Source organism: Theropithecus gelada, chromosome 17 (assembly GCF_003255815.1).
Source record: "Theropithecus gelada isolate Dixy chromosome 17, Tgel_1.0, whole genome shotgun sequence".
Lineage (NCBI taxonomy): Eukaryota > Metazoa > Chordata > Mammalia > Primates > Cercopithecidae > Theropithecus > Theropithecus gelada.
In genome coordinates, this window is record NC_037685.1 from 55,874,485 (window position 1) to 55,890,474 (window position 15,990).

A 15,990-nucleotide genomic window follows, 5' to 3' on the forward strand; every position below is an offset into this window, starting at 1 on the left:
TACAATAACCTGTGAGAGAAATAATTCTGCCTGGAAAATGCTTATTTTAAATAAATATACAAAATGCATTTAAATATGTTTTTTAAAGTATCCTATAATGTTCAGCAAATGAAATCAATATGGAAAACAATGTTTAGCACTTATTTGCCCACAAATAAAAACACCAAGAAAAAATGCAGATAAAATTTATATAAGAATCTTTTTTATTTAAAGGTAAAAATTGATACGCGACCCCAATAAAGGCTGACTATGCCTCATCTGAATGCTTGTGACCAGAAGTGTTTTGGATTTCGGATTCTTTTGGACTTTGGAATATTTACATTGTATTTACCAGCTGAGCATTCCAAATCCAAAAATCTGAAATCCAAAATGCTCCAATGAGCATTTCTTTTGAGTGTCATGTAGATACTTGTTGCAGATTTTGAAACACTGGGGGTTTCAGATTTTTGGGTTAGGGACACCCAACCTGTATGAAGGATGTTTTGTGTTAACTTCAAGTTTCCAGGAGCCACGCAGCTGCATGACCTACAGAGAAGGGCATGAAGTCAGCTCACAGAGGCTGGAGTCGCAGCTGCAGCTGACCAGCGCTTTCTGCAGCTGAGGCAGCAATGAGACTTACATGGTTTCCTTTCAACAACTAAACAGATGTCTAATTTAAGTGCCATTTCATTTTTCTGGGACTTGAATTCTCTCATTTGGAAAAATAATGGGGATGAGATTCTAGATCTAAAGACTGCTCTATATTTATGCCCAAATACAGAACATATTTACAACTTTTCCAAAGTACCCTGTATCTAGCTACTTATTAAAGTGTGCTGTTCAGAGCCCTGAGATTTTTGCAGAAATACTTTGGAGGCAACAAAGGGAGCACGTGGGGCCGTGCTGTGAAGGCAGCAGAGCAGCTCCGCTTTTGGATGTCTGATAAACTAGAACACTAGGAAGATATTTGCTTGGGTTGAGGGGGGCAGTTTTTACTGGTTTTAACCACTGGCCTTAGAAATGAACATTTTCTAAGTGAATTTAGTATTTCAGAGTATAACATTTATAATATCAGTAGGAAAAAAATGAAAAAAATAACACCATTCATCTATAGGTATATTTTTCCCAGAGAAATAAAAAACATCTCAAATTCGATCTGGTATAGATACTAACATTCAATATTCTCCCTACGTACATACGACTTCTAGACTCTTAAAAAAGTGGCAAGGCACAGTGGCTCACATCTGTAATCCCACCACTGTGGGATGCTAAGGCGGGTGGATCACGAGGTCAGCAGTTCAAGACCAGCCTGGCCAAGATGATGAAACCCCATCTCTACTAAAAATACAAAAAGTAGCCGGGCATGGTGGCAGGCTCCTGTAGTGCCAGCTACTCAGGAGGCTGGGGCAGAGAACTGCTTGAACTCAGGAGGCGGAGGTTGCAGTGAGCCGAGATTACGCCACTGCACTCCAGCCTGGGCGACACAGTGAGGGTCCATCTCAAAAAAAAAAAAAACAAGTTTGGAAAATATTGTAAGAGGAATCCCGCCTCAGGCTCTGGAAACTTTTACATATTGTTACTTTTTTGTCCAAGAAAGCATACCCTTATTTCAGAGGCTTACGTATAAAAAAGATGACTTTATCTTCTACCAAGAAATTGCCTTTCATGTAACAACAAGATATTTTAAAATTACTGCCATAGAAATTTAAGCAAGGGCACACTTTTGCAACTTTAGGAAGGTGTCAATACCCAAATTCAGAATATTTTTCAGTTTTTACATTGTGTGATTTATAATAATTCAAGCACTAATATTTAAGAAATTACAAAATCTTGTCAGCAGCTTGACTAGTATAGCCTGTTTGATCTGTAAGTCCTATTAAAATGTGATTTTCCAACATTTTTCTTTTAAAAATGCTCACTGAATCAGATTTAACTATAATGGAATATCCAAATAATAAGGCAAGGATATAATACTAGAGATACAAAAAAAGAGTTAGAAATTAAAATTCAAAACACTCAGAAAATAAAAAATTAAATATGCACCACTTTGTGCTCTATGTTAATAATTACCACGACATGCATTCCATAGATAATCTTACCCAATATCCTTTCATGAAATTTGGCAATTTATAAAACATATACCTACCTTCAGGAAAATGATCTCATTTAATGTATACATTAAATGCCAACAAAACACACACACACACCACATATAGCATGCAACTAACACATCGGTCATGCTCAACTGAAAAAAACATGAAAGAAAATAAAGGAGAGAGAAAATGTAATAAGACACCAGCATATGTACATTAAGTCAGTTCAATCTGAAGTCCTGAATTCTATCCATTGTATTTAAGACATTCAGCTTTTTAGTTATAAATGTTAACACAGAAACAAGTCTCCATGTCCTGGGTTAGAAAGTCATAGAAATTGTAAAGCACCTCTAACAGGATCTGCAAAATAATTTCTGTAGCAGTTTAATAAATGAAATGGTTTTTGTAACCTTAAAAGTTATCAGCACTGTCTACAGAGGTTAGCTACAGTACTGAAATTATTCCGAGAGGCAGAAAGGTTTAAACAATGACCACATTTAACCTAGAAGGAACTCTTCCAAGAGTAGCTTTTGCTTCACTATTGTCAGTTCAATCCCTCATTGGTTCAAAATAATAACATCAACATAATGAATCAGTACTCAAAGACTGCACTGCTTTTTATCGTTTATGTTTATGTTCAGTGCTAACCTTGAGATGAATTTCAGCACAGACGGAAATATTATATGTAGTCTACTTAAAAATTTACTTAACCAAGAAATCTCAGTCCTGAATGCTTTAATTAACTGAGAGTTTACTACATTCAGCCAGACTCCTCCAGTCTCCAGCTGGCTACAATAACAATCCATCCAAAGCTCTAAGCACAGTGACAGTTTTTGATACTTTTCTCCCGTACAAAAAGTGGCAGTGGCAGCCTGGGTAGCTGATGAGTTCTAACAATGCCCCACTGAGCACAGAGATGCAAATCTCTTTGTAAATGTACAGTCAGGGTTCAATTAAATGGTGTACTGTAGATCAGTCAATCTTCAAAGAAATGAAGACAGAATAGAAAAAAAGAAATAAAACAACCAAACTAAAAAAGGAAGGAAAGAAAGGCAGCCTTCCTGCCAGGCCAGACTCCCTCCACCTCCAGCCTAGCGGTGGCACTGCAGACCCCAGGGCCCAGCAGAAAAGTCCAGCAAGCCAGGGTGGTTCAACATTAGTCCCAGTGACCACATTTCTTCCTCAAAAATCACCACTGACACTCTGTCACCGACTTCTTAGCTTTCGTCTTAGAGAATCGCTGATGTAACCAGACAGTACCAGGGCAAATGTTAATTATGCAGTCCACTTATATCAAGATTTTGTTTTCCTCTTTGATTTGATGCCACCTTAAAACATGTAAGATACATTGACAAAGCTTTAAGAAAAATACAGTAATAAGAACTGTGAAAGATAAACCATTTTTAATATAAGCTAGGAACTCAAAAATATTTACACGAATTATCACTATAATAATGACTTGGTTTCTAAACTATTTTTAGTGTATCACCTGCTTCAAATAATAATATTTATCATAAAAATGATTTCTGCAAGCAAATCTTATATCCTATAAATTTCCACATGAAACATGAAGTTGGGGAAAATAATACCACTAGTTGAGTCAAAAAATTATTATTAAAAACAAAGGCAGTTAGCAAAATGACACACAAGGCACTGTAAGAACAATCGGCCGACTGTCCCCAGTGAGACCTAGGCTGGCCACCTTCCCTTCCTCAGCACACCCAGGACAGGGGGTCCCTGCTGTCACCAACCACAGCACACTGAGCCAGACTCCAAAACAGAAAGGCTGTGGTCTCCTGACTTCACAGTCACAGGTCCCAGAATCTACGTCCCTCTCTGTTTTTTTGTGTGTTTGTTTTTGTTTTTTGCTTTTTGAGACAGAGTCTCGCTCCGTTGCCCAGAGTGGAGTGCAGTGGCGTGATCTCAGTTCACTGCAACCTCTGCCGCCCCGGTTCAAGCAATTTTCTGCCTCAGCCTCCCAAGTAGCTGGGATTAAAGGTGCCTGCCACCACGCCTGGCTAATTTTTTGTATTTTTAGTAGAGACGAGGTTTTACCATCTTGGCCAAGCTGGTCTTGAACTCCTGACCTCGTGACCCACCCGCCTCTGCCTCCCAAAATGCTGGGATTACAGGCATGAGCCACCGAGCCTGGCCCCTTCTATGCTTTTTAATCAGAATATTTGTGTGCATTATATAATAGGGATGCATTCACTATCACACTTCCCATTAAATACCACAGCTTAAAATACAGATTCCCACACCATTCTTTGATTAGAGACTAAATGTTCTATGAAGTGAATGTTTCCAAGTCATTTGAATATAGTTTTACTGTGGTATTTGTAATAACAAAAATCTGTATTAGTACGGTTTCCTCTCTCCTTTAATATTATAGTTATTACCACCAGAAAAAAAAATTGTTGACATAACTTCTAGCTACTTACGTAAATGCAAAAACAGAATTCAAAGAACCAAATGAACAAAAACATCAGGCTTCAAATGAACACGACATTCAGTTATCCTACCTGAATATCCCCAGAGAAGTTGTTGTGCTAGAATACAATTAAATCCATTCTTAGAAGTCAAAATTGTCACAATTTTCACATAATGGCTACAGAAATTATTCTGTATCTTAAGATAATGCTGTCTGTAGAATCTCTACACATCCTCATGTAAAAGAAAAGCCAGAAACAAAACTCCAAACATAGCAAAATACACATCTAAGATTTAAAGCTATATTTCAGTGCAAACTAAATCAAAGTACGTAAGAGTCAGGAGTGTTGGTTCAGAAAGAAAGCAAAGAACGAACTATGGAATTCATATGCACAAATTACATTATACCTTCATAACATCATTTGATAACCTACCAGTGAGGTTTTTGCACAGGCTATCATGTTCAGAGATTCTAGACTAAAAAACCTGATTTTTAAAATTTTTAATTTTTAAAAAGTTTTGGAATATCTATACAAAGTGTACAATTCTAACTTTATAATAAAGAAAAAGAGATTTTATTATCTATTTCCACTGCTTGCCCATGGTAACCAACAATTATAAACTTCTAAGAATTGTTTCGTGAACATCTATCCCTCCTCTGCTTGAATGAAGCAAGAAACTTTTAATCAAGTGGACTGCTACAGCTTTGTGAGATTTCTGTGTATTTGGGTCCCTTAGGCTAACTAAACTAGTAGCTAAGATAGAGAGCAAAGGTGTAACCAAAGAAACTGAACTGTTCTCATCTTAACAGCATTCTGATCACCTTAGCAACAGGTACCTTGTTAGTTCGGCAATACTGATTAAGTGCTAGAGATACAGAAATGGACAACTAGACATAGTCCCAGATCTGGCCCTACAGTCTAATGGAGCAGGCAAGTGTCAGATAAATTATTACAAACACTTAAACAGGTACTGGTGTGTAAGTGCCGTGGAGACCAGAGCATGGAAGCACACATGGGTTGCACAAAAGATGAGCAGAGCTAGTGAGATGGAGGAGTTGGCGAGGAAGTCACATGTAGCACAGCTGAGGGAGGGACAGAACATGCTGTCCTCCAAACAGAAAAAAGCATGGAACTAAGGGAAGGAGATGAAAAAAGCAAACATCAATAGAACCTTCCATGTACCAGGCATCTTCACGACACCCAGAAAATGGAGCCAGCTAATGAAGTGCCTCATAGGAAAAGTTACGGATTTTGGTCTCATCTAATAAATAAATATGAAAATTTTAAAAATTATAAATAAGACCCTGGCACTAACTATTAGGCGTCTGTGCCACTCAACTGTTCATCTGTGCCACTCAACTGTTCATCTGTGCCACTCAACTGTTGTTTCTTTTTCCTTCATCCAAAGCCCATTTACCTGCTCTTCTAACTATTCTCCAGTTTCTGATAGCCATCCATTTACTTAAGCAACTTCACACAGAAATAATTCAGACCTGGAAATTAAAAAAACAAAACTCATAGTTTCAACTCTGCAACTCAAGCAAGTCATTTAAATCCCTCAATTTCTTTGAGCTTCAATGTCTCCATCTCTCAAATGGAGACACAGGCTCTATTATCTCACGGTTGTAAAGAAAAAACAAGACTACAGAAGACACTGATTTGAAAAGGAACTATTAACTCACGGACACAAGAACGAGATTTGCCTTTTGGCCTCTGCGCCGCATCTCCTCCATGCAGTCCCCACCCAGCCCAGCAGTTGAAGCATCAACTTGTCCAGTCAAACTTGGCAAGCAGGCTCTCGGCCAGACCTTGGAAATATAAAAATAAAGATTGCCCCTGCTCTCAAGGATGTTGCAGTCTAGCACAGTAAAATCATGATTCTAATAAAGCAAAGAGGATCAAATGGACTGTGTACTGGGTTCCAAGAGCAAAAGAGAAGCATCCACCTCAGACTGCAGGGCAGGGGTGAGGCACAGGGCAAGATGTCAAAGAAAGCTTCCTGGAGGTGACACATGAGCTCAGTACTGAACGATGAATAAACATTAGCTGGGCAAAGTAGAGGATGGAAAGAAAATATTCTAAGCAAAAGGAACACCATGTACAAAACTGCAGCGATGAGAAAACTTTCATGCAGGGAAAAAAGTACTGAGAACCTACACTGAAGTAGGCACTGTGCTAGATGGTGGTGACAAATCTGATAGGTCTCTCTGCTTTCATGAAATTTAGGGAGGATTCACGTTCATCAACCTACAAGTGCTTGTATAATTAGAACAGAAGAGGGCACCTGCATGCACCAAGGCCAGTGAGACAGCAGTCCACAATCATGGAAGTTCACAATCATGGAAAGTCCCCTAGTTCCGGCTAGCAGGGCTAGATTTCTCCTGATAGATTCAGTGTCCACTGGAAAACCTGCAGCAGGAGGGTGACATAATCAGATGAAGCCCAACCGCTGTAGGCAGGGACATCAACTGCAAGAATCCAGTAACAACGAGAAATTAGAGGATCTGTAAGAGGCAGTGGAGTAAGACCACGGGACTGGCACAGAAAATTTAGTCAACAGATCCTGGAGATTGTGAGGAACAAAGAAGAAAATTTAAGGATTCTTTCTTTGGCAGTCTTGTGAACAGAGGTGTTATTTTCAATGGGATCACTCAAAATGAGAAACAGATTTGGGGAGAGGATGAAGACTAAAGTTTCGCAATGTTGATTTTGAAATACTTATGGGATTCCAAGTGCAAAATGCTAACAACAGCTACCATTTGTGAGTATTCAGTGCCGGATATTGTGTTAAACGACATGTATTACGTATTCCTCATTCGATCTTCGGCATAATGCCTGCTGTGAGTACGATATTACAATAAAGCTTTCAATAACCTGACCTGCTGCAATAACACAAACTTGGATACAACTCAGCCGGCAAGTTGTGATTGCTCCCATCCTCCACTCAATCCTTATTTCATTATCCTTGCAGTGAAGCAACCTGAATTTTAGGTAATCAAATCCTGGGGACCTTCAGATATACCCTTAGAAGGATATTACTGTATTATCACGTTACTGATGAGGAAACAGGGGCTCAGAGAGGAGAGAAAATTTGTTCAGAGTCACACAATAGAGGAGTGAAGTTTAAGCCCAGATTTGTGTAACTACAAAATCCAGGTTTTTAATCTCTGCTACACTACCTCTCTGAAGACTACGGTGGTGACCAAGGATATGGTGGTCACTAACGCTTTCATGGGAGTGGATGAATGTATTCAAAGAAAGGAACAAAGTAAAAGAGCTGAGGAAGGAGCCCCCGCACTAACCCATATTTAGGGATTAAAGTGAGGAACAGAGGTTCACAAATAATTCTGAGAAGGAAGCAAAATCAGTGGATGCCAAGAAGGAATGGTATCATCACGGCTGAGGGCTTCAAGGAGGAATCCCAAGCTTCCGGGAGATCAGGTAAAAGAAACAGAAAAGTCCACTGAGCTGAGTAACAGAAAAATCATTAGTGACGTCAGCCAGACTATTTTAGTGGAATGACAGTGGAAGCAAAAGTCTGTTTGGAGTGATAATAAATAATGAGGAAGGACAGACAATAAGACAACTCCTTCTGGAAGCTGGACTATGACAGAACACAAGAAAGAAAATCAAGATCGAGGTCTGCTTTGTTTTTCCTAAAACGGAATATAGTGAAACATGTTTAACTGCTAATGAAAGGGGCTGTAGAAGTAAACACTAAAAATACAAGCAGTAGCTCAATATTTAGCTAAGGATTTTCAATGTAATACAAGGAAAAGGTACAATTATTAAATAATGTGACAGAATTTGTTTGAGCTACAGAATTAGAGGAGAAGTTTCCATTGCAGAACAAACACGTTTCCATTTTATGCAGTAGTACTTCCCAGACTGGCCAATCAGTGTTTACCGATCACTCATAAACAGAAGTTCACAGTGCTCTGTGTCAGCAAAGCAATGGAGTAATCATTATGTACAGCAAAAAATATCAGATGTCGTTACATGTCTGTGATGTTCCCCACCATTTATGAAGGGGGCTCCATAAACATAAGACTCTGCCTTTCTTCTCCTGTGCTCACCAATTCCCCCAACACGCCCCATACCAGAAAGCAAGATGACTTATATGCTTGGTAAGCTGAGAAAAAGCATCTGCACATGCTCAGCGGGACTCACAGGCACAGATGTTTAGTAGGGGCAGGACCTCTGGAAGGAAGTCTGTGGCTTTCCAGGGCTACCTGTGACTAGACTGGTGAGCTAATCCATTTCATTCTGGGAGTCAACAGAAGTCCAATGCCTGTCACAGCTATAATCTCCAATATCACAATAATCAGTGACAGAGGTGGTTTCTGACATCCATCTGCTGAATTCCTCTGCTATGTCTTCACTGACTCAGAACTCAGGAAAGGAAAGCAAGCTTCCCCTAAGTCCCTGTATCATCATGCTCTCAAAACATTAAAACCATTAATGGCAATAAAGTTGTATCAAAAACAAATTTTTGTCTGGAACACAGAGATAAAAATAATTGGGAAGATACCCATGTGACTGGTTTAAAAAAGTTTAAAGGCTGGTGATACGGTTTGGCTGTGTCCCCACCCAAATCTCATCTTGACTTGTAACTCCCATAATTCCCATGTGTTGTGGGAAGGACCCAGTGGGCGATAATTGAATCATGGGGGTGGTGTTCTCACGGTAGTGCATACTGTTCTCGTGGTAGTGACTAAGTCTCAAGAGAGCTGATGGTTTTATAAGGGGAAACTCCTTTCTCTTGGCTTTCATTCTCTTTTTGCCTGTCGCCATGTAAGATGTGCCTTTAGCCTTCTGCCATGATTGAGGCCTCCCCAGCCACGTGGAACTGTGGGTCCATTAAACTTCTTTTTATTTATAAATTACCTAGTCTCAAGTATGTCTTTATCAGCAGCATGAAAACAGACTAATACAGCTAGTTATCAGGGTTATTAAATAATCATGAAAATAGGAGCCTAACTCTTAAATCTAGATAAAGAAAAGTGATCATCAGGACAATCTATGGGAGTGACCCACACACGATGTGTGATGAACAAAACACCAGATGAACATCTAGTGTAACAATGCCAAGAAAATTAACCAAGACCAGAAACAAAACATAGTGCTTCATTATGACACCAAAATAACAAACTTGAATCCATAATAGAGAAAAAGAAGAAAATAAAAGTGGAAAAATGCAACTTCGAAAGATGTCAAGTTTTCTACATTAATTTATACATTTATCTCATCCCTAAAAATACAACAGGTTTGCCCCATTCACCCAGGGCTAGAGAAGCAAATGGTAGCCACACTCTGTGCCACAAGATATTTGGAAAATGCTGAGTGAAAGCAGAATGCTCTGCTGACCTTCCACCCTTCTCGCCTGATGTGGCCCTGAATTAACTTTTGGCCATTTCCAAATCCACATCCACCTCAGAAAGGATCTGCCACCAACAAAAATATTTTCTTTAAAATAAAGTAATAGACCACACAGTAAAATACCATAACAATGAGAAAGAATTGTTAACAGTTCCATGCAACAATCTGGATGAATCTCACCAGCATCACGGCAAATAAAAGCCAGACACAGAATATCTGCCACATGGCTCCTTCTATACAAAGCATGATTAATAGCAAAGTGAATCTATGCTGTTAAACCCAGTGTCGTGGCTACCCTGGAGTGGTCAGATTGAAAAAGGCAAGAGGGGTTTTGGGGGCTGGTAATCTGTGTAATCTTCTGGTAATCGTCTGTGTTCTGATCTAGGTTTACATGGGTATGCTCAGGTGGTAAAATTTCACTAAGCCTACATTTATGAAATGTGCACTGTTCTACGTGTATCTTATATTTCAACACAAAATTTTAACAAAAATATAACACATCATTAATAAAAAAGAAAAAAAAGGGCCAGGCGCGGTGGCTCACGTCTGTAATCCCAGCACTTTGGGAGGCAGAGGTGGGTGGATCACAAGGTCAAAAGATTGAGACCATCCTGGCTAACATGGTGAAACCCCATCTCTACTAAAAATACAAAAAATTAGCCGAGCGTGTACTAAAAATACAAAAAACTAGCCGGGTGTGGTGGCGGGCGCCTGTAGTCCCAGCTACTCGGGAGGCTGAGACAGGAGAATGGTGTGAACCCAGGAGGCGGAGCTTGCAGCGAGCCAAGATCGTCCAGCCTGGGTGACAGAGCAAGACTCTCTCAAAAAAAAAAAAAAAAAAAAAAAAGGAGCTCCAAAACATTAGAGCAAAGATTGGCAAGGTTATAGGAATCCAGGCTTAGACTTCCAGAAAGGCTGTTTTGAAGATGACAATTACAATTAAATGAGTAATTTACATGTTTGAAAAGTCAGTCTCACAGCTACCAGCTCATAGATACAGGTCCCTGATGGGAAACAACATTTACATGCTCATTTTCTTTTAGTCTCACTTTAACTCCAACCTAACTTGCCTCTCCCATTCCAACTCATCTCACTTATATTTTAATGAATAAAGGTGTACAATGATTAGCAACTTTCCCTAAGTCATTATCTTGGACAAGAAAAAAGTACATTCCACAAAAGACACATCAGAGAGTATGCTTGACAATGTGAACAGCAGGACAAATCCAGAACTTCTCAGGACAACATCTCACTTAGGAAAAGCTCAGGTAACAGTTTCACAAGGAAAAGGATGCTTGCAGAAGTTGAAAGATAGTATTAAAATTAGAACCATGTTGACTGTTTTCCCCAAATTACTGTCTTTCCCTAAAAGACAGGACACCTATCAGACACCCATCACTTCAAGACCCCCACAACACCCCTTTCCTGCCCCTTCACAGAGTTAACTGGATTCGTCCACACTTCCCAGGAGCTGATCAAGCCTAATGCAAACCCAGCATCATAACTACATAAAACCACGGAGGGGCAGTGGTGTCAGAAACAGAGCAACGACAGGGCAAGTGGAAGACCTGACCTCCCTGCACGTGGCTGGCGGCCTTGATCTTAACCTTTCTCTCCTCGTCTGTGAAATTTAATAATCACTGTCATTACCAAATGAGCTACAAGTTATGAGGGAGGCTCAAATGAAAAAAGAAATGGGAAAGCACCAGAAAAACCGTAAAGCACCATGCAGGTATAAGATGTTGACTACACCATCACACCATGACAGGACAGATTTTTAAATACACTTATCACCTTTAGATTCTTTTAGATGGCATCTCTTAGATGCCATTCTGGTAACTGAAACATCTTAAAACACAAAAAGTATATGAGGTTGAACCATAAGAAATTGTTGATTTATAAGTCTAAAATGAATAACAGAGAACTTTTTTAAAACTTCTATTTTTATAAAGAAGTTTATTTAAAAGAATACTAAACTATAATACCTCGGGTTTGGGCAGCTTCCTTTAAAGCAGCTAGAAGGTGAGGTTTCAAGTTATCCAAAATAAATCTTCCTTCAAGACTTGGGAAAAGGGACCTGAAAAGGGAAAGGAACAGCAATTATCAGAATCTTCCGACGATTCCAAGATTTTAAAAAATCAATCACATATTTTCAAGTCAGTTAAGCTATTTTATTTTACATAAATTATAATGCACATGTAAAATCAAATTACAATATTTTTGATCAAATATTATCTAGACTTTGCTTTAAAATGTGAGGGCATCACGTACCTTACTCAAATTCAGAAATATTCTTAATATCTTACAGTAAAATTAATTTTATTTCCTGAAATGTCAGTACATACCCTCGTTTATAAAGAATTAATATACTATTTTTCATTAATTTAAATGTCATCAAAATAATTCATTAGTGACTAATCTGGCCTTGTCATTATTTGCACCTTATAAACATTGTTTTCAGTGTACTGTTATTGAAATTTCCAAGAAAAACAACTGCTTAGATAACTTTTTAACTGATAAACATTTGAATACTTTTTTACTTTAGAATATAAAAGGTATCCGTTGGTATTTTAACAATGTATTGCTGCAAAAGTCTTCCTAACTATAAAACAACATAGAAAACCATTGAATTTCACAACTGAGCAGGAGCAGGGGAACCCTAAGAGTGAGCAGGAACATTAGAAGGGAAACCCCTACCTTGGATATTCTGCTGAGGTAATATAAATGACATCTTGGTCTGATACAGATGAGGAGAAGGGGACAAAATTGCCATTTTGTAAAGGGAGCAACTCTAGCCCAAGCAGCTCACTGTAGGCTTGGTCAGAAAGCACAAATTCTAGAAGGTGAAGCTTTTCTTCAGCACTGCCCAGGTGTGCACACTTCCGCAGCACCTGCCGCACCCACGCGGGCGTCACCTTCCTCACAGGTGTTGTGCCAGAGGCAGCCGTGAGCTGAACAGCAGCATCCACATTCCCTGGTACCTTGGCAATCTGCTTCCCTGAGCTCTGGAGGTAGTTGAGCACAGTTTTTGTGTATTCTAAATTTTCATCAAGTTCTGAGAAGTACACCTGCTCCAACCTGACCCAGTCACAGCTAATTGAATAAATCACTGCATTCTGCAGCAGCTCACTGAATAGAGGCTCTAACACCGGCTGCCAGTGCACCTTGACTTTGCTCGCCTCGGGCCAAAGCTTATAGATAACATCAACTGACAAGGGGAAATCAGAGCTCTTTTCCGTCTCCAGACGTTTTATTGAATCTAAGATCAGAGTAGCATAAGCTTTGGGGACAACATTCATGACCAGAAACTCATTCCATAAGGCTGCCGGGTCTCTCCACTGGTCCAGCTCTCTCCATTTTATGCTCCTGCGGTTATCAGTGAGGCCAAAGAACCCACTGATGTGAACTGGGAGTCCTGTGCTGCTTTCCTCACCAGGCGGTAAAGGAAGAAAACAAAATGCTTTTCCTGAGAAATCAGACGTTGCTCCTTGTGCTTCATCCTCTCTGCTTGATAAAGGCATGGCTATTCCAATGACTGGGACAAATTTCAGTTCATCAGCTAAAGAGTCAAGCTTACTACTGATCCCTCGCCCACCCACACTGTTACACACCAACCAAGATGTTTTCTGTGCATCCTTAGTACTCTCCTCTTCTAAAACAATATTTACATGATATGTTACACAGGTGATGTTATTGCTTGGAGTCTTTTTACAATAGTTACTTATAGCAGTTCCCAGAGTCTTTACAGAATTCAGCCGCTCCTGTTTCAGTGCCTCACTCTCACTCGAAGTCACTCTAAACACCAGTTTCTCTGTTCCGTCAGCCTCTCGGACATATAAGGAAACATCCTGCACACTTTTCAGAAAGAGCAGCACTGTGTCTGCATCTGCCCTGAAAGACTCAAACAACTCAAGAACCTTCTGCTTATTGTAGAGGTTACTACTAAGCTGTGAGGGTTGTAGGCGAAGAGGGAAACGGAAAAATGTTCCTGGAAAATTGCCGTTTATAAACGTTTCCTTGGTGCTTCCAAAAATGCCAATAAATGGTGCAAATTGGTCTGAAAGTTCACTAATTTCTTTGCTGTCATCTTTGAGATTCCAACATTGGCCTGATTCATGTGGGCCAAAAAGTGTTTGATGAGGATCTAGCATCCCGATCTGGTCACCACTAAAGATACAAGGAACATCTGTAAAGAAAAATTTAAGTCATGATCAACTCTGAAATTTTAGGGACAATTATGATTACAATTACAATAAATACTTATATGAAAAAGCATGAGTCATTAAAAGGCTAAAACAGATTTATCTAAACACGAACAATTTACCTTCAGAAATGTAATTCTCTAAATATGAAAAATGATTTCTCTTTTGATTCAATCCAGTAACAAATGCCAGGCATAGAAACTTCACATGATTATTGTGAAAACCTCAGAGACATCTTCAAAAACTCACTACACAAAAGATGGGCAGAGTATTTGGATATCTACACTTAGCTCCCACCACCATGTGAGGCCAATTCAGCAGAACAGGGCTGCATCCTACGCTCAACTTTACAGATTCCGCACAGACTCTGTGAGAAGGGAGAGAGAGCAGTACAACACGGGTGGCTCTGCCCACTGTGTTGCTCAGTGAGCACCTGCTCTGAAGCTCACAAGGTACATTCCCGCAAGTGTCTTAACCTCTCTGCCTCTGGAGCGGAAGCACTTCTCATGCTGGGAGCATCTCACCACATGGAGCCTAATTACAGTAAAAAGATACCCATCTTTTGTATAACATGGCTCTAAATTGATACCAACTGTTTCACCTGTTCCTCAACCAAAGACAGAGTAGTATTCAAAAACTGGCAGAAAAACCAGATGTGTGAGACCCACTGTGGTGAGAGAAACTCCTCCCCAGCGTGCTTTGATGAGGATCTCCCAAGGGTGATGTGATGCATGTTTGCCTCACATGCTTACTTAGCACCTCGGCTTCCTGCAAGATGCAACTCCAGTGAAGTCAATCTTTAACATCTATGGTTGTCAAGCACAGCTTCAGCTGTCACAATCACCAACTCTTAAGCTTGTGGGTATTTTAAGTTAGCAAATGTTATGTCCACCAACCACGTGGCTAAATCCATCGATAGTGGGGTCTAGGGAAGGCTCACCCCTGCTCCCAAGGCACAGAGTCGCACCCCCACGAATGAAATCAGGCCAGTGGCTCCTGACAAGATAAAAGCATGACCTATGACCTATGATATTCTCAGATCCTCGGATTAGAGAACAGTCCTCCAGTTAATGTTCCACAGAAATGTGCTTATTCTCAATGAGCAATCAAAACCACACTGAGATGCAGGTGCTGGGCAATCAGCTGGGCCCTCACGCCACAGTTCATTCCTGCTTAAGCCTCCAGGCTTCTGCTACTCACATCTGTGTCCCACAACATTTACAAACCACTACATGGCACTGACTCGACGGATAACTTGCAAAGAGGTGGACACATGAGTATTAATATTCATAGATAATAGTCATATTTTAATATATAAATTTTTATTATATGATTTGTAATTTAGTCAATAGTATTTAATCGAATATATACGTATGAATGTAAATGCAACAGGCTTACTAAAATTTGGCTACAGTTGTGATGACCCTACTTCCCACGTGCCCAGGGCAGTCCCAATTCAGGCCAGTTGTCTGAGAAGAGTACCACCCTCCTTCACTCTCACAGGTGTCCCAGTATGAATAATAAAGAATACGGTCATCTTGGCTACAGTGATGGCCCTGCCTGTGCAATCTTTCCTTCCCCTGCAAGACACAGTTTGAAACTAAAAGGACCAATTCCATTACACAATTTTTTATCACAAAACTATAGTAAGTACTAAGAGCTTTGATTCTACAAGAGCCATATACTCCTAGAGATGTCTACACTAAGAGTTAAGTATTTCCTATTGTAACTAGGAACCAGAAACCTCATATTCTTTCTAGATTAAAAATATGATTTCAAAGTAATCTTTAGAATGCTTGTAAGTCTAAAAAGAGTAGAATGAGAGAGGAAAATAAGAGATACCAAAACCACCTCAAAGATTTTCACTTTCTCAGTTATTCAGTACCATTAGATATACCTTCCTGT

The 15,990-nt window shown here is 39.7% G+C and overlaps 1 protein-coding gene across 3 annotated transcripts in view; it reads right to left on the reverse strand.

Moving 5' to 3' along the window:
• The window catches only part of SACS (sacsin molecular chaperone), a 105,991-nt gene that overhangs the window by 13,374 nt on the left and 76,627 nt on the right, over positions 1 to 15,990 (reverse strand). For all 3 annotated transcript variants that reach the window (XM_025364548.1, XM_025364550.1, XM_025364551.1), the window contains 2 exons: positions 12,581 to 14,069; positions 11,869 to 11,960 (listed from right to left, as the gene is read on the reverse strand). In XM_025364548.1, the coding sequence (XP_025220333.1) occupies positions 11,869 to 11,960; positions 12,581 to 14,069 (1,581 nt within the window). The remainder of the gene's footprint in view (positions 1 to 11,868; positions 11,961 to 12,580; positions 14,070 to 15,990) is intronic.